This window comes from Chelonoidis abingdonii, chromosome 2, assembly GCF_003597395.2.
Source record: "Chelonoidis abingdonii isolate Lonesome George chromosome 2, CheloAbing_2.0, whole genome shotgun sequence".
NCBI classification, from domain to species: domain Eukaryota; kingdom Metazoa; phylum Chordata; order Testudines; family Testudinidae; genus Chelonoidis; species Chelonoidis abingdonii.
The window spans coordinates 135,612,277-135,635,843 of record NC_133770.1 but is presented as its reverse complement, the minus strand read 5'-3'; the positions used below and the strand labels follow the sequence as shown (position 1 = coordinate 135,635,843).

General features: G+C 41.8%; 1 protein-coding gene across 2 annotated transcripts in view; it reads left to right on the top strand.

Annotated features, from left to right (window-relative positions):
* Positions 1-21,971, top strand: part of DAP (death associated protein) — a 96,604-nt gene extending 74,633 nt beyond the window's left edge. Inside the window, exons 3-5 of one of the 2 annotated variants that reach the window (XM_032796326.2) lie at positions 5,304-5,444; positions 19,099-19,141; positions 21,739-21,971. In XM_032796326.2, the coding sequence (XP_032652217.1) occupies positions 5,304-5,444; positions 19,099-19,141; positions 21,739-21,858 (304 nt within the window). In that variant the 3' untranslated portion in view covers positions 21,859-21,971. The remainder of the gene's footprint in view (positions 1-5,303; positions 5,445-19,098; positions 19,142-21,738) is intronic. The other variant, XM_032796327.2, reaches the window with a different exon arrangement.
* The last annotated feature ends 1,596 nt before the right edge of the window (positions 21,972-23,567 follow it).

Below are 23,567 nucleotides of genomic sequence, written 5' to 3'. Positions count from 1 at the left end.
TGCAGGGCTGGTTTTAGGAACTGCGGGGCCCGATTCGAATACCTGGTGGCGGTCTGGGTCTTCAGCGGCAGGGGGTCCTTCACTAGCTCCAGGTCTTCGGCGGCATTTCGGCAGAGGGGGGTCCTTTGGTGCCACAGAAGACCCAGAGCGAGTGAAGGACCCCCCGATGCCGAAGTGCTGCCGAAGACCCGAACTGCCGCCAGGTGAGTAAAAAAAATTAAAAAGGCGCCTAAGGCACGGGGTCTGATTCCTGTGAAATATGCTCCAAGACCACACAGATCATAGGGAATCTGAAGGAGGCCAGGATCTCTCCACCAGATCTGGGTCTCTTACCCTTCTCCCACCTCCCACTCCCTGGCTGCATTACTCCATTGAAGCTGTGCCACTAGGGCCTCCTTTAAAGGCGTGTGTTCTACTGCAGAGGCGGAGCTACAGAAAAGCAGTACAGCCTGATGCTGTGTTACCTTTATCAGGGCAACTGTAAAGAAACTGAGCCCACAGAGAGCCCGTTGTGACCCTGGGAAAAGAGGAGTGATGGTACAAGAGACATAGCTAACTCTTCCCATTTCCACTCAGAGATAAAGTTTCAAGACTGAACCAGCCATTAAACTATAGTTTGCCCTGAGGATTTTCTAAACCCTTAGTTTTCTTCTGTGTACAGTTGTGTCACCAAAGCTGTGCTTTAGAAAAAGTTTACATCCCTGGTGACTCACAGTTTAAAATACAAATTTTTACTTTTTCGAGGTAATGCAAGGGAATCCTAAAAATGCCATACTTACTTGAAATGTTACAGTAGTCAAAGGAACCAGAACTAAATATTTGCTTGTAAAATTTGTGTAAATTCTCCTCATTCCCTGCATTTGTCTGTGGTTTGAGGAGAGCCCCTCTGGTAGATAAAAATGAAATTAAACCTTAGTTTGCAGATGGCTGTTGTGTTGCAGTGATAGTGTTGCTGTCATCTGGGTGCCTAGAGTACATCTCCATGGGCTTCTTTTCTATAAAGATTTTAAATAAATATGACAAGAAGCCAATACCCTTCTGTCAATTCTAATGTCATAACAGCGAGTATTCAGAGCAAGTATACACAAGGGGGCTGCCTTCTCCTTTGAATGTACTGTGAATAATAGGAATGCCATATTGGTTAATATAAAATTGTGCCATGAAAATAGAGAGTGAAAATCAGAAAATGGTTTCAGTCTTTTATTAAATTAGGAGTGTCCTCTTTACACCTGGTCTTTTGTTCCATTTACTGGTGAAGATAACTTATCTATCCATTCATTAGCTGTATATTTGATTTGGGGAGGATACACCAATTTGACTGCTGGTAGAATGATTCCTAAATACCAGATCAAAAAATGCCTTCTCAAAAAGAATATGGAAGAAGGATTATAATTACTGGTGAATCCAAGTGGAAAAAGTATAAAAGCTCTTATATATCATTTTTGTAGTGTCCTGTATGCCTGTAGTGCCCTAACGTAAGATTTTTTCAGTCTTAAAAGGGCTAGATTTTCTCACCACTGTGTACATGTTATGGTGGTTTTATGTTGAGCTTTGCTGTTAATTGCTTTAAAATTTGTTTTATCTTAATCCATGTAATAATGTCTGATTTGGTTAAATGAACAAGCAATTTATTTCATCCGTTCCTGTTTAAGATTTATTTAACCTATTGTAAAATAGGTCATTTAGGGGGCACAAGCCTTTTCTCAAAGATGATGGCTTCCTTTTCCTTCTCCCGGTGCAATTTCTCTCATCTGTGACCCTAGAATTCTTCACCTTCTCTCAGGACCCTCTCTTTCTTATCCATTTGTGTTAGCCATTTGCCTTTTCTCTCAGTATTCCATAATACTGGGATTGCTTTTCTCCAAGGCCAATACCAATATGCAGGAAATAATGGCAGTGTCTAAACAGATTTGTCCAGTCTCTCAACTCAGATTTTGTCTGCCTTCAAAAAATAAATAAAATAAAATAAAATAAAAAAATTGATAGAGTAAGAAAGACGTGTCCGACATAGCCAGGATTTTTGCAAAGGATTTAGTGGTTGTTTTCTAAGACCATGTGATTTCACTAGGCAAAATCCTCAGCTATACCAGCAAGTGCCTGCCATCTTACATTCAGTTGTGCATTTTCTAACCTGCAATGAAACTTAGGTTGCTCCTGATACCAAACTCATAATCTGGAATTTTAATACCAGGTGATGATTCTGTAAGTCACAAGGAAGGTTATTCAGGAATACTAAGTTAGGTCTGACTGGGTACACTGATTGCCTAAAGCCTCATTCTCATTGGCTAAATGGACCAAGTTCAAGTAAGCGTGGCTAGAGTAGTTTCACTGGAAGAACAAAACACCTTGTGCCTATTATGTTAAATGGAGTGGGTAGGAGTGTGCATAGGAAGGTAGTTAGAGGAGAAAGATATTAGAAGCAGCTAGTGGGGAGCAGAGGAAGGAAGAGAGGAGGATCAGTTTTTAAAAATGTATTTTTTTCAATTTCCTCTGTCACCCTCCTCAAAGTGTTGCGCTCCCCTTCCAGAAGTAGTATGGGACCTCCAGCCACTAGGTTTTGCAAAAGCTAAAACTAAACTGGAACTGTTCAGTACTGAGATTTTCTTATAAAAAAAAAGCTCCAAAGAGGCTTTTGAGCTAGGGCAGTGGTGTGCAAACTTTTCCAGTTGCACCCCTCTCCTCTTACCATTAATAGAATCAATCTGTACCCTCCTCCGCCCCCTCATTACTGCACAGCCAAGACTTCCTCAGCAGCCGAGCTTGGGCTGAAGGCAGAGCTGGAGGCGGAACTGGGGATTGAGGAATATCTGGAGCTAGAGGCGGAGCTGGTCTGGGGGTGGAGAAAGAATGAGAGCATGGCTGGGCAGGGGGCGGAGTGGAGGTGGAGATAGGGGCAGAGCGGGATTGGGAGTGGAGTTGGGCCTAGAGTTGGAGCTAGCCTAGAGGCAGAGCAGGACTGGAGGCTGCATGGGGTTGAGAGAGGAGTAGGGCTGGAAGTGTAGTGCTGTCTTCTTACCCCTTGTGGGGGCTAGCTCGGGTCCTACTGCATGTCCTCTGAACTTTTTCTGTGCCCCACTAGGGGGGGCATGCCCCACAGTTCGGGACCACTGAGCTTGGTGTTCCTGATAGTTCTTGTTGCCCTAACAGGGAAAGACACATCGTTTAATCAAACATATTAAAAAATAGGGAAAGCATATTTAACATTTTAAGAATTATCATAGTGAAAGGATTTGTTATGTTTATAAATGTTTTTTCAAAAAGTGACATTTAAAATTAGTAAGCCCTATTCTGCCATCAATAAATAATGCCAGACGTGCTCACAGATTATTGGAGCCAAACACCAGCACTTTTATGAATGCACACAGCCTGGTGTGTCTTATTGCTATATATTAACTTACTGTGACAAGTAGTATTTCCATTTTTAATCGCTTTAATATCTATATTTATGATTCTTAATGTTCTATAGCTAAATTACTCTTTGATGTACTGGGACTCCATTACACAGATAAACTGTGCTGAGTACAAATGATCTACTGTACCAGGAGGGACCTCTGTATTTGCATATTAATGACATTCTATAAAAGTGATGGCTTAGGCCATTAGCAAATAGAACTATTAAAATGTATGGAACAGAGTTTATATGTCTAATTGCACATCAGACGAAAGGGAAGTCCTTCTGAGCTAAACAAAGAAACCAGGATAGCTTCTTAAAGGAAGTGTTGCTAATCTACACTCACTAAATGCTGGAAAACAGAAAAGGAGAACACTGCATTGTGTAGATTGTCCCTGATTTCCCAGCTTAGGATATGAAGGACATCTTAAAGCAAATGCTGCTGTGTATTTGTTATATTTCCCCATCAAAGGCTAGATGTGCTAGACCTAGGCTAGTGTTTAGGCAGACTAGATATTCTTGCTGGGGACATACCCCAGCTGACACCTCAGAAACACCACTTCAAGTTGGTTTATAGTCAAGAAAGACCATACTGCCATGTGGGCAATGAGGTAAACTCTATAATTTTATCGGAAATTTAAGTATAACTATCCTCTGAGGACTGTTCCATTACTTCTCCCTTTCAGGCATTTAATATACATGATCCTTTTTATTTCTGTTTCCTCCCTTCTGTAAACTACTAATAAATACTCCTGTTGTTTATCTGAGGTTAAGTTAGGGTTTGACTGCTTGGACTGGAAACATTACTGACTTGCACTCCTGAAAGAAACTCATCTTCTTGCTCCAAGTAGGCAGAGAAGAGTGAACATAAGAGCCTGTAAATGGGTCAGTAACATGGAGAAAATTGTAATCTTCTAGCAGTGTCAGCGAGGTGCCTAAGAGAGATGTGTAAGAGAGTGAGCACAAGAAGACCAAATGCCCTAAGGGTACAAACTGCCATGATACATATTAAAGTGAACTATCAGCCTTAGTACCTTCTGGAACAAGCAACATCCATTCAAATAAACATAATGCTGGAATATGACATATAATGCAGCTAAACTTAACTAGAAAATTTAGCAAGTTTTTGTTGCACCAATTAGCAGTAAAATGACTAATGTTATTGATATTGAAATGATCATAATTGACTTTGATTTTAATACCAATTGAAGTAAATAAGTGGTGTTGCCTCACTATCCTCAGATTTGACAGGAGAGCTATAACTTATCCATTGTCGCAGCTTTCATAAACATTTAAGGGGCTAGAGACTTTTTTCAAGCCAGTTGGAAGCTTATACTCTGAAGACTTCTGTTAAAATCCTCTGACTGTTCATGTTTTAAATCCCATTACTGCAGATTTCTAGTCTTCTGGTATTTCAGTTTATATTTTTTAATGTCATACTTTCCAAATGCCAAATCCTGGTCCCACTGGAATCAGTGGCAGTTTTGCAGATGATTTTAATGCCATATTTTGGCCCTATATCTTAAACCCGGGGGAGTGGTAGAAAAGAAAAAAGCAGCCCAGTGTGATGCTCTTAGGAATATTAGATATTTCTGGTTGGGAAAAGAATTAAGATTCTACCTCTTGCAGCTGCAGCCCAGTGGCTAGCCTTAGGGGTGACAGAAGGAGAGTGGAATGTTTCTGCTTTCCATCATCGATCTGAGCTCTTCTCAAGTAGAAATTGAAATCTAGCCTGTGTTGAGAAAGAACGTAACCGCTTGCATGGAGCACTTTCATATACCAGCTTCAATGCACCTTTGAGAGCGTTTCCCAACTCTTTGGCTCATCCCACTAGGCTGGGTGCTGCAGGTGTTGGAGCCCCTCCTAATGCCAATATTAATTCTTCTCTTGTCCACCTTTCATCCACCATCAGAGCTTGCAATTTCTGCGCTAAAGAATCCACCTCAGGTGACACTGGCACACTAGGAGGGGACTGCTCTGCCCCCAGAATTGTCCAGGGGATACCTGCTCCTTGCAACTCTTTGGGCACTTTATCAAGATCTGCTTCTTTGGAGTGAGTACATAGTGCTACCATGCCCTTCACTTTGCGGTTGTAAATACAGGTGTAGACTTTTACTCCCCCCCAGTATTTCAGCTGCATCTAGGCTCTGCTCAATTTCCTTTGGTTCCATCTCTTCTGGGAACCCCGCCACCAGCACAGCTTTGATTACTGGGATTCATGCCCCTCGGCACAGGTCTTCCAGTAATCCTCTCCATATTTTTTTTTTTTCCCGAAACTGAGGTGAAAGTCACTCAGGAGATTCTTTGGTCTGTGAAGGAGAGCCCAGGGTGCACAATGTAGGTGTGTGCGTGTGTGTACTGCAAAGTCCCTGTACAGGCCACCAAGTGGTTGCTCGCCAGACTGCACCCAGATCAGGCATGAGATTTTGAAAGTCAGTTAATAAAAGAACTTTGTAAGGTCGTGGGGATCAAGAAATCATGCACCACCTCTTATCATCCCCAAGGGGATCCACTACCAGAATGATTCAGCTGCACATTACTGAACATGCTGGGAACTCTGGAGCCTCAGCAGAAAAAATACTGGAGCCAGCACGTGAAGCATTTGGTACATGTGTATAACTGCACTCGACAGGATGCAACTGGGTTCATACCATACATGTTAATGTTCGATCGAGAGGCAGGGTTGCCGGTCGATCTCTGTTTTGGAGTGTCTTCAGATGGGATGCTCCCAGAAACATACCCTAAGTATGTGACTCGTTTAAAAGATCAACTAAAGGGGGCATATTGAATAGCGACGCAAGCAGCTAGTCACCAGAATCAAAAGAATAAAACCCGATATGATCAGCAAGTGACGCAACAGGAGATTCAGGTTGGTGACCAAGTTTGGCCTGAAATCTTAGACTACTGGGAAAACACAACATTGCAGATCGTTCGGAGTCACATCCATACGTTATAAAGAAGAAACTTGGGGATCTACCAGTGTATCGCATACGTCCTAAGGGCAGTCACGGCCCCACCAAACTCTCCATCAGAATCATCTGTTACCTGTAGTATTGTTTCCTCATAAGGATTTTTCCACAGATTCTGAGACTCCCGGCAATGCAAGTTGGACATGGTCCCAATGACGGAAATATACCTGTCTTCTGGAAACATCCAGTTTGGAATGCCCCAACCCAAATGGATCCTCTTGTCACACAAAGAGATGGTGAAGGGAAAGAACCCACACTGAGCTCTCCCGAGGCCCCACTGTCCCAAGCTGTGGAGACCCCCCAAAAACATGATGAGGAAGGTTCAGTGCAGGCAGGGAACCCTGTATTGCAAACAGCCACTTTAAACCCAGATGCCCTCGAATTCGTTCCTCAGGGACCCATCATCTTGCCTCCATGTTCAGTAGTGTCACCTCAGCCAATACCCGACAGCCAGCCTAAATGTTCCTCTAGGGAAGGGAAGCCCAGGTGTGTGCTGATGTATAATCATTTAGGGGAACCCAGTGACCTATAGATCCCTGGGGTGCCACAGGGGGCGAGCTTCCTCATGGGAGACCTGTTTCACCCCTTGGGGTCCTGTGGGATGGATGATGGGATGCTTCTGACAAATGGGAGCCCTGGGTCTCCTTCTGGGGATCCATGGTTTAGAGTTGCCCATCTTGATGGGGACATCAAGAATTATTTCTTTGGGTGGGGGGGGATTGTAACCCCTTTGGGTTTTAGAGAGCATGGCCCCTTTAAATCTTTTTTTGGGGGGGAAAAAAGAGGGAAATTCCAGGGGGGTCTGGAACTCAGGGGGAGAGAGAAGCAGTAGCAAGGGGGCCCTCACAAAGTGAAGCAGCAGAGAACCTGCCTGAAGCCTGGGAAGGACAGGACAGCTGATTGGGAACACCCCAGGACAGGAGCCAGGAAGAGCACTGTGCCAGGGAGGAATCGCCCGAGAAGGACAGACCGGAGCTGGACCCAGTATCACAGCTACCCAAAGCTGCATGGGGCTGTGAGTACTGGGGCTTGTGACACTGCATTGGGAAAAAGGAGGGAGGTTGCTAGTTAAGTGGGGAAGTGGTCGCTCCGTGTGACTTTGCAGAGAGCGGCAGAAGAGGGCACCGGAGGGGTTGTTGGGGGAAAGTTCACTGGCACCGAAGACGACCAAGAGCACCCAAGACTCACCACTGGACTGGAACTTTGCTCAGGCCTCCTGAACTCTGTGTGCAGACACACTGCTCGGTGTCTGCCCTTTCACACTCTGTTACCATTGGGCCTGTGGGGCCTTGGTTTGGATCCAACCTTGTTTTACTGCTCCCCCTATATTTCCCCTTGTTGTTTTTCTCCTCTCATCCCTCTGTAAATAAATATTTCCCTTTCTTATGTCCATTGTACTTTTCTGGTGTGTGTGTGTTCGCTCTGGGGGGGGTTGGAACAGGTGCCCCTGGAGTGGAAGGGATTTCTCCTGCTGCATTCCTGCACACACCTTCTCTTGGCCAGAGCTGCCTGCAGAGCAGACTCCATCTTGGCCACGAGGGCACTAAGGTTACACTTGTATATGAATAACAAAACTAGTGATTGTTAAACTATATAGAGAGGATGTTTGACTCCTGCTTAAGATTTGTGAAATTGCATTTGTTTGCCGTACAGAAAAGCGAGACAATTTGGAAGGGTTGGAGCTTTCACATGAGATTTATTCAGATTCAGACCGGTACATGGAACAATGAAATTGGTTTCCCAAGTATAGTATAATGTGTGTATGCATATACATACATAAATATGTACTGCATTGTCTATTTTTTCTTAGCAGAAACATCTGCAATTTTTTTTAACGTAGTTTTTAATATTTGCCAAAGTTTCTGAATTTGTCTCAGATTGTCTTGTTATAGTACACAAGGCTCGGAGGTTCAACAGTGCCATCTTGTGGATCATCTTGCAGGTTTCAAAACATGGTTTTGGTTGGCGTACAAACAATCTCAACAGCATAGCATGATGTAGAATCTCAAATACGGAATGTCTGTGTGCAATCAAGCAGAATATTTCCCTCTGGTAGCCAGCCAGGCTAATTATTACTTTTGTGTCCTGAAAATTAATAACCCAAATATATTATAAGCAAATCAGAAAGTATTTCAGGCCAACTGATGAGCAGTGTGCGTGTTGTTGTTCTTACTTTGTTTGCTGGGAAATGTGTTTTTAATCATCTCAGTGTGTGTTTAATCATCTCAATTTATTTTCATAGACAATGTCAGAATCAAAGGCAACCAGATACACTCAAACACCTCTGTGAAGTTGTATATAGGAGACCCTCAAAATGGCACTAAACTAAAATTGAAAATGGTTACCTCTTGTTTTGGAACAATGACATACAAATTCCCAAATAACTTTGAAGGCTAAGCTGGATGGGTTGAATGTCTCACCAGTTGTTGTTTTATTTTAATTCCAGAAGGGTAAGGGCAGGATTGAGGTCTGAAGTTTTGCCCACTGAAATCAGTGAGCTCAGGTGAACTGCAGGCTGGATGGTTTAGAGAACCTTAGGGGTTCTTATAACAAATGTTGGTGGCCTCAGGGTGCGGCCACCAATTCTTGCTAGTGGCCACTCTGACAATTTTTCCTACAATACTTAATTAACCTTGGGGGAAACATATAAATATGCACATATACATGCCCAAATCATTGTAATTAATTTATGTAGGGGTTTATTTGTAGACTCAATAATAAAAATAATGTACAGTTGTCTCTATTCTTTAGTGGACCTAAACAGAATAGATGCTTTGCATGTTGTCTTGTTTCTTTTGCTTTTTTTGGTTGCCTTTTTTAAGACTTGATAGCTACTAAGTCTGCTGTCAAAAAGTGATATTAACATACAACAAATTTAAAAGTTTAATAGAAAATATTAAAGAAAGGTGATACAAAGAGTTTGATGTGTCAGTCATTGGTCATCGGGGGAAACATACAGAGTATGGGGGGACACTGGCAATTGGTTATGGTTCAGCATATAATACATACAACCTGTAACGTCCCCAATGCGGGGTGTACGGTGGGTGGGGTCAAGATATAGTAGGGGGGCAGTGAGGGTACATCGCTCATATAGTGGGCTACACACAGTCATGGGTATGAGTAAGCGGGCCTGGTAATGGGGACAGGGTGACCCTCACATGGTGGGATCCAGATTGGTAAGTTCAGGACTCAGGGGATATGGTTTGGTAGGGGGGTTGTAAGGGTTTCCCCCTGCCCCCCGTGGGTGCATGGAGGCCACATCGGCTCACTCCTGGTATTGGCGGTGCAGTGATGTGTTTCAATGTAAATGTCTCTAACCACCGGATAGTGCCGAGACCATCAAGCGTCTCATGAGTCGCGCATAGCGACGGCCCACCCCACAGGCCCTGAGCACACGTTCGTTCCAGGGGTCCCAGGCGCCCAGCGCCCCGACGATCAGAGCGTTGGTGTAGACCTCGTAGCCCTTGTCACAGAAGACTTACTCGGCCTTGGCCAGCCTGGGGACAAATTAAGTCCTGAATGAGGAAGTGGGTATGGAGGCAGTGGGGACCAGGGGCAATGGGACACCGGGGGAGATAGTGGGGGGCAGGAGTGTGATGGAGGGGAGGGGAGTTCAGAGCAAGAACTCACCACTGTGAGGCAGGGGAACAGAGCCCAAAGCCAGTGGCTGGGGCCTGCCATCCACCACCCCAGGGCTGAAACCCCTCGTCACCACTCCTAGTGAAGGTGGGGAACCCACTGGCTGCCTGCTCCTCCAGCTTTTTTGTCTCCAGAGGGGGCCAACTACTGCTGGAGGCCGTGGCCAAAAGAAAAGCCTTGGGTGGCCGCATTAGAGAAATGCTTGTGAACTTTATTGCTAGCTTTCCGATGAGTGAGATCAGTTACATACTAACTGCATACTGTAACACAAATACAGAATAGCCATCAAAATAGGAACTTTAATACGTGCTTGTAGTTGGGCAGTTGGAGATCAATAATAATTAGCATCACGATACAATTGATCCTTTCCAGTTTGCTTGCCCTTGCCCATTGTCCAGGAAAGAGTGCATGATCTCTCATTGGACATCAAGCATGAAAATTGGATAGTCACGTCATAAAAAGCCCCGTCCCTTCTCCAGCAACTCCCTACCCATCTGCTCTGGGGCAGGCGGGGGAGGGAAGAGTGGTGGTTGTAACAGGTGCACAATGCCTGTCTACTGCTGTGTACCCAGGCCCAAGGTCCAGGTATCCCTCAAAGGTATAAATTGAGTTCTTACTACGCCTTGTGCCCGTCTTCAGCCACACAGTCCAAGACAGAATCTAGCCTTTACCCAGAGCCAGTATTTGTCCTTCTGATTCTGCAATTGAGAGCCCAGTTAAGAGTCACAAAACATAGTGCTGGGAGATTCAAGAAGAGATGAACAGCTCCAAATACCTCTATCGCTTTTTGGAACTAAAAAGCAGGATCTTGTGTATTTCTATAGTTCCTGGCCCCTTAGCAGCTCCTGCAACTATTAAACATTTTCTCTCCCTTATAGTAGAGTTTAACTGGTTCCTTAAATAGTCCTACTGTAGGTTAATGTGGATGGTGCTTACCAGGGTTAAGGCAAGCAAAGAACTATGGCCTGGATCCACAAAGGGACTTGGGCACATAGACTTTGTAGATGCCAGTGTTGTTCCTGTGATCTCCTGAGTTGGGTGCCTAGGCTCTCTATACAATGCATGGGGAGAGAGGAGCCTGAGATCCCCAAAATCCTGGAGGCATGTAAGCTAGACCATGAAAAATGTGTCACGGACCATGAAATCTGGTCTTTTATGTGCTTTTACCCTTTACTATACAGATTTCACTGGGGAGACCAATAGTCTCAAATTGGGGATCTTGACCCAAAAGGGAGTTGCAGGAGGGTTGCAGTATTGCCACCCTTACTTCTGTGCTGTCTTCAGACCTGGGTGGCCAGAGAGCACCCAACCCCTGGATGAAAGGTTATGAGGGAGGTCATCTTTCTCCTGCTCTTCTGTGTGGAGTTAGGAGTGCTCACAGCCATGCTGGCGACAGTGCTCCTCTGCCTGTCTTTCCCCAGTTTGTGAATTGTGCTGGGGCTTAGGCCTTAGGACACCTCGACAGAGGCAGCAGTGCGCATGCCCTGACTCAGAAACTTGGATGTCTAGGGAACGTTCGCATCAGAAACATAGGTACCAAGTTTTGGCACCTACTGGGTTAGATGGCAGCTGAGCAGGGCTTCGTATATCACCAAGGAGCCTAGAAATTGGATTTCAGGACCTAAAGCTGAGGTTTGGATATCTAAGTCCCTTTGTAGGTTTGACTCTACTTCCCTTCTCTTAGGGGAGAACACCTGTGTGCCAATCATCCCTGTTTAGGAGAGAGCATATCATTTTCCCATTTGTCTCAAACTCTCCTAGCCCAGTAAAAAGGTGTGTGCTTATATTTCTCTCCTAGTGTCTCCCTGAGGTTTGACAACTTGATTCAGTGTTGGGAGAGTGGAAATCTTTTGAGAACTCTGCTTCTGCTCAGACACATAGTACTGCATAGTTTTAGATGGTTCAGGTATACTAGAAAATTAGTGTTTTGTTTGAACCCAGGAAGGACAATGACATGTGAAAGTGTAACCTACCTGACCATAGAGGAAGTTTCTTCCTAGCCTCCATCGCAGAGAGGTTAACTTATGCCCTAGAGCATGAGGGTTCATAGACTTCCTACATTTTTGTAGCCTAACTGATGTTGTTATGGATGTGTTCAAGTCATATAAATGTCTAATTCTGTTTTTGAATCGTCCTAAACTCCTTGCCTCAATAATATCTTCTTGCAGTGAGATCTCCAGATTAATTATGCTCTCTTTAAAAAGTATTTTCTTTTATCAGTTTTAAATGTGCTGCCTCAATCTCTAATATGGAAAGCCCTCCATGCTTCTGATCCTTTCCCCTACCCATCTCTGTACCCTTTTGATTTCATCTCTCTCTCTCGCTATGGAGTTGCCAAGATTGAATGCAGTATTCTAAACAAGGGTTATAATTAATATTTTCAGTATTGTTTCTATTCCCTTCTTTATTCATCCTAACATTTTTGTTGGGCTTTCTAACCACCAGTGCACAATATATCAGTAGCTCAAATTATTCCTTCTGGTGTTCAGGGCTTTGCATTAGTCTGCGCTGAATTTCATCTGTCACTGTGCTTCTCCATCATCTAGCTCTGTGAGGGCAGTGGAGAATTTCTCACAATTTTTTTCTAATCTTGACTTCCCAAAGTAATTGTGTTAGCTGCCAGATTTTACCATCTCACTGTTTATCCCCTTTTCCTCAACATTGATAAAGATATGAAACAACACTGGTCCTAGTATGGAAAGTTGAAGTTCTGCCATGTTGGAAGTTAGCAATTTATTTCTTTATTTATTTTCTGTTTCTTGCACTTTTTCTTCATGCTCCTATCTCCCAACTAATTAACTCTATAAAGACAATGAGCATCATCCATGTGTACAACAGGGTTCAAATACTGAATTATGCAGTCTCTCCCTTAAAAATAATGTAATATTATGCATACTCTAGGGACTTCCATATTATTAATTTTTAACCCCAGCATATGGTCATTCTTCACAGTATATCTGTGAGACTTGAACTCACAGATTTAAAACCCTTGCAGAATGAAGACATAAGCTTTTAGTATTCATAATACCTTATTTCATCTAGTTTAGTGGTCTTTTCAAGTATTCTATCTTCTCTATGATTTTCTTGTAATGTTAGTAAACACCTTGTTTAAGCTTTCGTACTATGAAATAATAGAACTCTATCTTACTTGGATACTTTCAGTGCAAATGAACCCAGTAAAATTGTGATGTTCAAAAGGTGCAATTTTTGACGGTATTGCACATATAAAATTGGAAGAAGTGCTTTGTACATTCAAATCTTAAATGTGGGCTTTTTCTCCACATGTTATAATAAAACTATAATTCCTTATGAAAGTATTTTCATGAACTTTAAACAATCCTGGCAAATTTAGTCTTGTATTCCTTAAATAAGACCTACTTTATCTTTTATTTAAACTTAAATAAATGTGTCTATCAAATATAAAATAGTAAAAGCATGTATAAGAATTCTATTTTAGTAGCAGTAATTTCGTTTTCACTTTTTTGTTTACTAAAGCCTAGAAAAAGTAATGTTGCATCTTCAGAACAACATCTGTCAAACCGATTTTTATCAGATTAAATATATCCTCAAAGCAACCATCACCGGTTATAAAATACTAGAAATGTATGTACTTAGCATAAAACACCAGTAGAATTTAAAGCACTAGAAAGTGTGTTACAAATGTAGCAATGATAGCCTGCTCTTTTTGGGAGGGTCTGTTGACATGCTAACCTCCCCCAACCCCTATTTTTAGCAGGTGTTTTTAAGCAACAGTAATGTATGTTGGACTACTGCAAACACAGTAAATGTCTCAGTGCAGTGGTTCTAAAACTGTAGGCTTTGGGGCTTGTCTAATGGTTCACAGAATTAAACATTGTGAGAACCAAGCAATAAGGGGTTGGGATGGGAGGTACACCGGTAAGAAGATCTCTCATAAAGTGGTCCTGTGAATTAGAGTGAGAGAACTACTGATTCAGTGTACCATGGCCTTTTGTTATCATTTTAAATCTGCATTGGCACATGTCATAGTTATTCAGATCTTCAAAGACAAAAGTTGAGGATCTTGATTTTCAAAAATTTTGGGAGGACAAAGAGGTCTAGCAGAAATGGACAGGAGAGCCAGTGTATTTAATGTAGCATATAAACATATACTGTAACCCAATAGTTTGTAGCTATGATAGGTTTCCTTTCTTTCTGCTAAAGAAGAAATAGGATATGACTGTGCACTTACTGACAGGTTGCTGTCCCTTTCACTGGGGGGGTTGGACTGGAATCAGGTTGGCCCCACAGCCAGGAAAACAAAGTGGTATAAAGCCACCTTTGTCTCTTTGACATAGCATGGGTGGATTAGACTAGAGCATTTGGATCACTTTAGACAAGAAGAGAGAAGTCAAGAGGCTGCTGTCAGAGGAAAACGACTCTGGTATGTAAGTTAAAATCAGTTCAGTATGGATCTTTACTGTGTAGGGAAAATTAAAACAATTGAATGTTACCATTTGGATTGTTTTTCTTTTGCAGCAGTGCTTCTATGGGATTTGTTAATGTAGCTGTCTATACCACAGTTAGCATTAAGGATTTCTGTGGTTTAGCTGAAGTTTATGGTAGCAATTACACCCTAGTACTGGGTAGTGCAACTAAGGGTATATCTACACTACAGGATTATTCTGATTTTACAGAAATCGTTTTTTTAAAACAGATTGTGTAAAGTCGAGTGCACGCGGCCACACTAAGCACATTAATTCGGTGGGGTGCGTCCATGTACCGAGGCGTCGATTTCCGGAACGTTGCACTGTGGGTAGCTATTCCATAGCTATATCTCATAGTTCCCGCAGTCTCCCCCGCTCATTGGAATTCTTTGGTTGAAGATCCCAATGCATGTGGGCAAAAACATGTCAGGTGATTCTGGGTAGATTTCGTCACTCATCCTTCCTCTGTGAAAGCAACGGCAGACAATCTTTTGTGCCCTTTATCCATGGATTGCCCTGGCAGATGCCAAGCATGCAACCATGGAGCCCATTTGCGCCTTTTGCTTCACTGTATGTTGTGTAGTGGATGCTGCTGACAGACGCGGTACTGCAGGGCGACACAGCAGCATTCATTTGCCTTTGCAAGATAGCAGAGATGATACCAGCCCTATTGCACCGCTTGCTGCTTTGGAAATGGCGATGAGCGTTACCAATCCTGTTGTACATGTCTTCTGTCATGTGCTCCTGGCTGGCCTCACTGGGTCGGCCGGGGGCGCGATGGACAAAACGGAATGACTCCCCCAGTCATTCCCTTCTTTATGTTTTGTCTAAAATAGAGTCAGTCCTGCCTAAAATATGGGGCAAGTCTGCTAAAGAACAGAGAGTACAGCTGCTCTGGGTCAGGGGCCCCAGATATTCCCACAGAAATGATGAGCTGCATGCCATTCTAGGGGTGGTGCCCCTGAAAACACCCACTCATTGCTTCCCTCTCCCACACCACCTCCTGAGCTACCGTGGCAAGTTATCCCCCCATTTGAGTGATGAAGTAATAAAGAATGCAGAATAAGAAACCACTGACTTTTAGTGAGATGAAATGAGGGGGAGGCAGCCTCCAGCTGCTATATATGTCAGGCAGGACATTTAAGGTGAGGGGAAGAGGAGTGCAGCCTCCAGCTGCTATGATGAGATAGTTACTAGCCCTATTGTTACCGTCTTGCCGGGACTGATTCTCCAGGACACAAAGCTTAAAGAAGGGAAGTAGCCGGAGTCATTCCATTTTTGCCCAGCGCCCCCGGCCAACCTCACCAAGGCCAGCCAGGAGCACTCCGGAGATGATTGAGATGGCTGTCAGTCATATTGCACTGTCTGCCATTCAGGAGGGGAGAGGATGCTGCTGTTTAGCGCTGCAGCACCCCATTTACCGCAGCATCCAGTAGAACATACGATGACATTGAAAAGAGGCAAGAAACAATTTTTTTCCCTTTTCTTTGATAGGGGGGCAGGCGTTAAATTGACGAGATATACCTGAACACTGCCGACAATGTTTTTGACCCTTCAGGCATTGGAGCTCAGCAAAGATATGCAATGCTTTTCGGAGACTGCAGGAATGTGGATAGCTGAGTGCCTCAGATCTACCGCCCCTCCCTCCCTCCATGAGCATCCATTTGATTCTTTGGCTTTCCCGTTATTACGCAACCTTGTCACGGCCTATGTTGAGTCCCTGTTTGGGCCTGCTGTCTATCATAGCCTGGAGATTTTTTCAAATGCTTTGGCATTTCGTCTTCTGGAACGGAGCTCTGATAGAACAGATTTGTCTCCCCATACAGCGATGAGATCCAGTATCTCCCACACGGTCCATGCTGGAGCTCTTTTTGGATTTGGGACTGCATGGCCGCCCGTGCTGATCAGCGCTCCAAGCTGGGCAAACAGGAAATGAAATTCAAAAGTTCACGGGGCTTTATGTGTCTACCTGGCTGGTGCATCCGAGTTCAGATGGCTGTCCAGAGCGGTCACAGTGGTGCACTGTGGGACAGCTCCCGGAGGCCAATACCATTGAATTGTGGCCACACTAACCCTAATTCGAAATGGCAATACCGATCTCAGCGCTAGTCCCCTCGTCGGGGAGGAGTGCAGATATCGATATTATGAGCCCTTTATATTGAAATAAAGGGCTTCGTTGTGTGGATGGGTGCAGGTTTAATTCAGTTTAATGCTGCTAAATTCGGTATAAACACATAATGTAGACCAGGCCATAGACCAGCAACAGCCTCAGGATATATGTGCAGAGCTAATGGGAGAGTCCTGGGCTGGAATTTAAGAAGGGTGAATTAAATCAGAAAACTATCAGGAAACAAGTATTCCTAATTTTTCTCTCAACTGTCTCATTAGTTAGTTCTACTATACCATCTGAAATGCTGTCCTCAAATGGCTCTTGAACTATATTGATTAGGAAGGCAATTTTAAAGACTTACAGAATCTTCAGTGTAATTTCTTTGGCAAGAGCAAGAAGACAGAATATGACTAAATGGAAAAAAAAAAAAAAAAAGGCACAAACCTATCATGAGCTCTCAGTTTGTTACCTTCATTGGAGTTCAAGGGGCTGGGTACGTTGTAGGAACAAGTTCTTTGAATAATATGACACAGAAAACCAGAGTTCCCAAAAGGCTTTGCAGAGCTTGCAATTGGAAGAGGTGTTTTAAAACAATTGTGATGTCAAAAATTCCCTTTTTTAAAACTCAAGTGTTGCTCCTAGCCACACTCACCCCTCCCTTTTTAAAGCAGCAGGAAGCATGGTGCACATAATGGTGTGTAGTGGCAGATTGACAAAGCATAGCAGGTCCAGTACACACAAGCTTTTTGCAGGAAATACAAACCTGCTTTTGAATTTCATGCATCATAACAGCGCAGTGAATACTGAAAGGTCATGGTGAGAATATAAGAAAAAAATCCATCAGATTCAGATTTGCCATTATGTAGCCTCTTTAAAAATGTCATGGCAGAAAATAATTGTGTTACTAGCAAGTGTGATTTAAAACTAGGTTTTCGTGTATTATTAAAGAATCATTTGCCATTCATTTTTCTTTGTTTACTAATCATTTCCTTTAATATGTCTTTAAGTGTTTAATGAAAGTTTCTCCATAAAGTTTGTAAATGGAATCTTTGACTACTGCTCAGAAATCCAGTGCATCTGTGTTGCGTGTAACCTCCATCCACCAACATAGCTAGTGTGAAATTAAGATGTTGGGTTCCAGATACCGCCTATTAAATAGTATTCAAAGAGAATTAATTAAAATATTCTTTTGCTATTACAGGTGCTTTCAAATGGATTTGTCTTACTAGCTGACCTCTCTATATTGTTTTCCTGTCAAACTATTCTTTTCCTTTCTTCCTTGCTATTTTTAGTTTTCTAGAAGAGATGATTTGTGCTGTTACAAAAAGAAGAGCAGGGTTTTTCAGATAATATAGTAGATATAATACTATTTTAACTGATGGTTAAGAATTAATTAAATCACTACTTATGATTAAAAACTTATTCTGTTTGCTGGCTATATATGTCCTCTGAGCATAATCCTCTAATAAGATAATTTTTTTTAAAAGCTATAAGATTCATTAGTGTTTGCAAAGAGTTGTGCAGTTGTAAAGTGCTGTGTAATATTCTTATGATGAATCATCTGGCTGATTGCTTAGTTCATCTTTCAAGTTTTTTTTCTTTATGGGTTATGTGTATTGCAGAGATTTTTGGTGCTGATGTGGAACTGAAATTAACAATGATCTAAAGCCCCAATCCTGTGATGATTTCCACACAAACATACTGCTGCATTTGCCCAGAACTCCACAGAAATCAATAGGGTGCTGTGCAAGTGGAGGAATAAACATATGACTCCCACAGGTGGTACCAGTTTAGCTGAACCAATGCTAGCACCTGTGGGAGTGTGTTTTGTACAGTTCTCTCGTGTAGATAAGGATTGGAGTCAAACTCTGCTTTGGTCCAACTTTTATAAAGGTGAATGAGAGTTTGCATATGGGAAAAACAAGAGCCAAATTTGTTTCTTAGAGTGTAAGATTTTGTTTTTAACAGACATGCATTTATATCCTTGTATTTGGAGTGGTAATGTTATAAACGGTTCTGATAAAAGTACTGAGTAGTGCTTTTTCTGAGGCTCAGAAAACTTATTCTTCTTGACTAACAACTTGCAACCTGTTTTTGTTCTGCATCACAGCAGCAAGTTTAGTCGAACTACTAGTTTCATCATCTTTTGCAGCACAAATATACGAAGCCTAAAAATATTGCCGGCAGCTTTGATGTGTAAATTGAGGATTTGCAAACCACTACAAACAAAAGACCCCTAACTTTAAATAAGCAACACAGTGTTGGTGGACTAGTCTACTACTGCCCATCAATTAACTTGAAGATACAGCAGCCAAAGAAAAGTTCCATCAGTGTTCTTGGCTCTAATGGGCTAATTAGTGTAGCAAAATAAGGGAGAATTTGTCTTTTCTATTTCAAGCATCCATTAATTACCAAGAATACTCAGAGTCATCTTATATTAGGTTGACAAAGTCTTAGTGCTGCTGTACCTGTGTTCTTTTTTCCCCGAGGGGAAGTAAAGTTGAACAAATCAATTAAATAACTATAATCTTTCTTATTTTCCAGCCCACCTAAACCAACGGTGTTCATCTCTGGTGTCATTGCAAGAGTAAGTTTACATGTTAATTTCTTTTCAGTCCTTTGATTAAGAGGCCTTTTCACTTCATCACTGATTAGAAAAAGATTCTTAATTGTGATCTTTTCCCTTCCCTCTCATATTTGACTTGATTGGGATTTATATTTATACTTTCTTTAAGCCTCCTTAAGTATTTTTTTATTTGATTAGGTTATGGATGAATAGATATATTAAAATTGTTTCTACTGTTTTAGTTTGTGAGTTTAAAAATGTGAAACTGTTGGACTTTGTCCTATATCCTTGATGCTACTGCATCACTTTTTTCAAAACTTGTTACATACAGGTCATCTCCAGTAGCTTGATCCATGTGGTTAGACACCTGCTGAAGTCAAACGGGCACCACACAAGCATAAGAATCCATCCACACAGATCCAGCTTTACGAGCTAACTCTGTGCATGTGATATGATAGAAGCACTTGCATCCTCATTGCAGCTCAGACATAAACGTCTCGTTAAAATTATATTGTGGGGAGATGCATAGATGTAATCAAGTAATGAGAATCCTGAAAAACTGAGCTTAACAGTGCAATTGCCTACATTAACATTATTAGCTCCATCTCTGTGGGCATACATAGGACTACACGTGCAACCCTTACTTACAAATGTGAGCACCTTTCATGGAAATAGTCCATTAAAGTCAATGGGATTACTTGTGGGTGTACTGATGTAAGCGTTTCACAGTCTAGTTTCTTCTGGATGAACTTTTTTCTAACAACTGTCAGTGCTCAGAAATGATAAATATGTGTTTTAGTTGCTTCCTAGACAATTACTATGCTCTCAAATGCAGTCACATAGAAAAGTGATAAAAGACAAACACCATATCACTCATGGGCCAACACTTTCACTAACCGTCGTTTCATATTTGACCTCTCAGTCTTTGTCCTGAGGGAAATCTGCACAACACTTTCAAAAGACAAACAAATTCATAACTTTGCTAGACACTATCACAGTCTAACTAAAAACACTGAATTCATAGCTTATTACAACAATATGTAACTCACTAACTTCCCCATTTTTGTCCTATGTCTGAAGAGGTGTTAATAGGCACTTCACCTGTAATGGTCTCGTAGACTAGACTAGGTGAGTAATGTAATATCTTTTATTGGACCAATTTCTGTTGGTGAAAGAGACAAGCTTTCAAGCCACACAGAGCTCTTCTTCTTAGAATGTGTTTTCTTATGTTAAACAATCTGTTTCACCGTGTATTTAATTGTGACACTGAGTACCTTTCTCAGGCCTGAAGAGAAGCTCTCCGTAGCTCGAAGTTTGTCTTTCAGCAATAAAAATGGTCCAATAAAATATATCACCTCTCCCACCTTATCTCTCTAATGAACACTATGGCCCTGAAAGAGCAAAGGCAAACTTGACAAGATAGAGAGGGGATATTAGGGTAAAATGTAGGGAAAATAAAGCAGACATAAGATTTCTGTTTTGTGTAAAATCACTTCGTACAACATTGTCAATCTGCCAGTGAGCAGAAGTTAAATTGTTTCTGACATAAACATAAGAAAATTAGATTCTTCCCCAGTGTTTAGACAGGGATATAGTGATGCTCCCTCTCTAGTCCCTGCCCCTTTGGATGCCATTGATTGTCCTCTATTGCTTTTTGAAGGGTTGACAGGGATGACTTCACAAACAGAAATAAGCAGCTGCCCGATTCCTTGCTGATTGTACAGCAAATACATACTACTGCAATTGGCTGGGTTTTGCAGAGTAGATGTTAGGTGATGATGGCACAGGTGGGACCAATGCTTCTTTAAAAGGCACATTTTAAATTTGAAATCTAAGCCATGTTTATACTGTTGAGTTAAAGGCAGTCTGAGTATGCAGCTCCCCAGGCGGAATTCTGTTTACTTGGATGGTTTAACAAACTACTTTCTCCTGTTTTTAAATGTTTTCCCCTCCCTTCCTGCTGTGTCAAAAAAATTGTCACAAATAAGGAAAATGAGCATAGTAATCAGAGAAACTGGGACCATGTCTAAACATAACAGCTGCGCCACTGCAGCGCGTCTGGTGAAGAGGCTCTGTGCTGACATGAGAGAGCTCTCTCATCGACATAAAACCGCCTCAATGAGTGGCAGTAGCTATGTCAGCGGAAGAAACTCTCCCCCCAACAGCACTGTGCACATGAGCACTTATGTCAGTGTAATTTGTGTCACTCAAGGGACAGTTTATTCACACCCCTGAGCGACATACGTTTTCCCAACATAGACTGTAGTGTAGACATAGCCTGATTTCACACAAAGCGCTAACACTGCAGAAATCAAAAACAGAAAAATCTCTCTCTCCAATCTGTAAGATACAGTCATTTTAGGTGCTACTTGGAACAACAGTAGGTGAAAATTTTCAGACAGAAGTGTTTTGGTTTTTTTTAAGTTGACAAAATCCCTGTTAAAAATGCCAAGATAGAATGCATGCAGTGTGTCTGCAAAGGAAGAAAGGAATTAGAGGGACTCGCAGTGTTTTTCATATGTTCGTTATGTTTCAAATAAAAAAAAAAATACTATCAGTTTGAACTGGTTGACATGTTTTTTAAATGTTTGCATTTTTACTGGCATGTTCTTTAACAGGGTGATAAAGACTTCCCTCCAGCTGCAGCTCAGGTGGCTCACCAAAAACCTCATCCCTCTGTGGAAAAGCTTCCTCATCCACAACATGTCAATCAGCACATCAACCAGCCTCGCAAGTGAGCCCTCTGTCAAAAAGCCAGCCAAACTGCATCAGTGAATACATTGTAGAAAGAAGAGATTAAAGTTTTTAGGATTCACGCTACCAAATCAATAAAACTGGCCTTTAAAAATGATATATGTTGCTTTTGCCTTAATTCTCCATGGTTTAATAAAAATGGAGACTTCATTAGGTTCTGTTACTCCAGATGGAAAACATGCTGCTTTGCTGCTGTGTGTTTGCTGATCAAGAGCATTACTCAGTTTATCCAGTTCAGTTTTGCTTAGCGATGTATTAAATCTGTTATTGCCAAGACCAAACTTGAATATAAATAATTAATCTGATGAAGGGATTTAGATGCGGGATTGCCATAGCCAATTGCAGAGGTAACTTTAATGTTAAACCTATTGGGGATCATATAAGATTTTGTGTTTGGTTTATTTGATCTGGGGAGGATGTTTTTTTGTATTTGTTTGGGAGATTTGTAATATGTGGGAGTCTGATTTTTATAGAATCTTGCAGTCTGGACTATATTTGTAATCTATCTAGAATATAAGAAAGAATGTGCTAAAGTTTTTATGCTTTAGATTCTGTCCTTTGAATTTAGCCGTGGCAGAGAAGAAATGATCAGAAACCATGACCAAATGGGGTGTGCGGGGAGGAGTCTAGTTGATCCTTTGTGACACCATGTTCCATTTACACCACCTCTTCCATGTAGACTTTGCACATTTGGAGCGCTGTAGCTTTAGGTGGGAGGAAGATGTCAAAATAGGGGGAAGACTATTCTATGCAGTGTCATTCCTCAATTCACCTATTGGATCTCGTGATAGGTATTTGTGAGACTTCAGGACCTTGTGAAGCCTTTCTAAATAAAGTGAGCAATAAGGCATAATGGTGTGTAGTAAATCATTGAGGTGTAAGCAGTCCAGTGCTGTGAAGAAGTGAGCTCCCTTACTTCCCACTGCGAGAGTTGAGGGAACTCAGCATCTCACAGAATTGGGCCCAAAATAGACAGAAGGGTAAATCCATTTAACTTAAATATGGTGTATGGTTATTGTTTTAAAATGTGGACTATCTGTAACTAAATGTATATGGCATCATCGTGCATGGTCTGTTATATACCATGTCTGCTGTTTTTTCTAGTCTTTTACCATAGGCAAGCAAGTGATGATGCAGATAAGATATACCATTTTAACTAACGTAATCAAGGTTAGGTCTGGCCATGTGTATAAATCTTTTTATGCTTGCACAGTTTCAAATCACTAGCTCTATCAAAATCAGTACCCCTATCAATTGCCTCCCACATCTAATCTCTATATACCCGTGACATTTTTTTTAAAAATGTAGCCTATATTTTTTAATATGTAGTTGAATTTTTAAAGGAATATAAATACACTACAGGCTTTAGTACCCTTCAGGATTATAGAACTTCACTTCAAGGAACATGGCCACTTGAACCAAAATTAAAGTCACTCATCTGGCAACCCTGGCAGTTCTGGGCTGCTCAGGGCTTGGTAGTGCATTTAGAGTTAAAAATCAAATCGCATGAAAAAGTAGTGAGAGGAGAGCTTTAAAAATACTATTTAAAACCATGCTAAATAAAGTCATGGTTATTCTGAGTGGCTGATTATTGTAAACTAAATAGAAAAAACAGTGGCATTTTCTAAGTGAGATACTTCAGTTCATTGTGAGTAAGATTTACCCCTTTGCAGAAGCCCTGCACAAGGGCTGT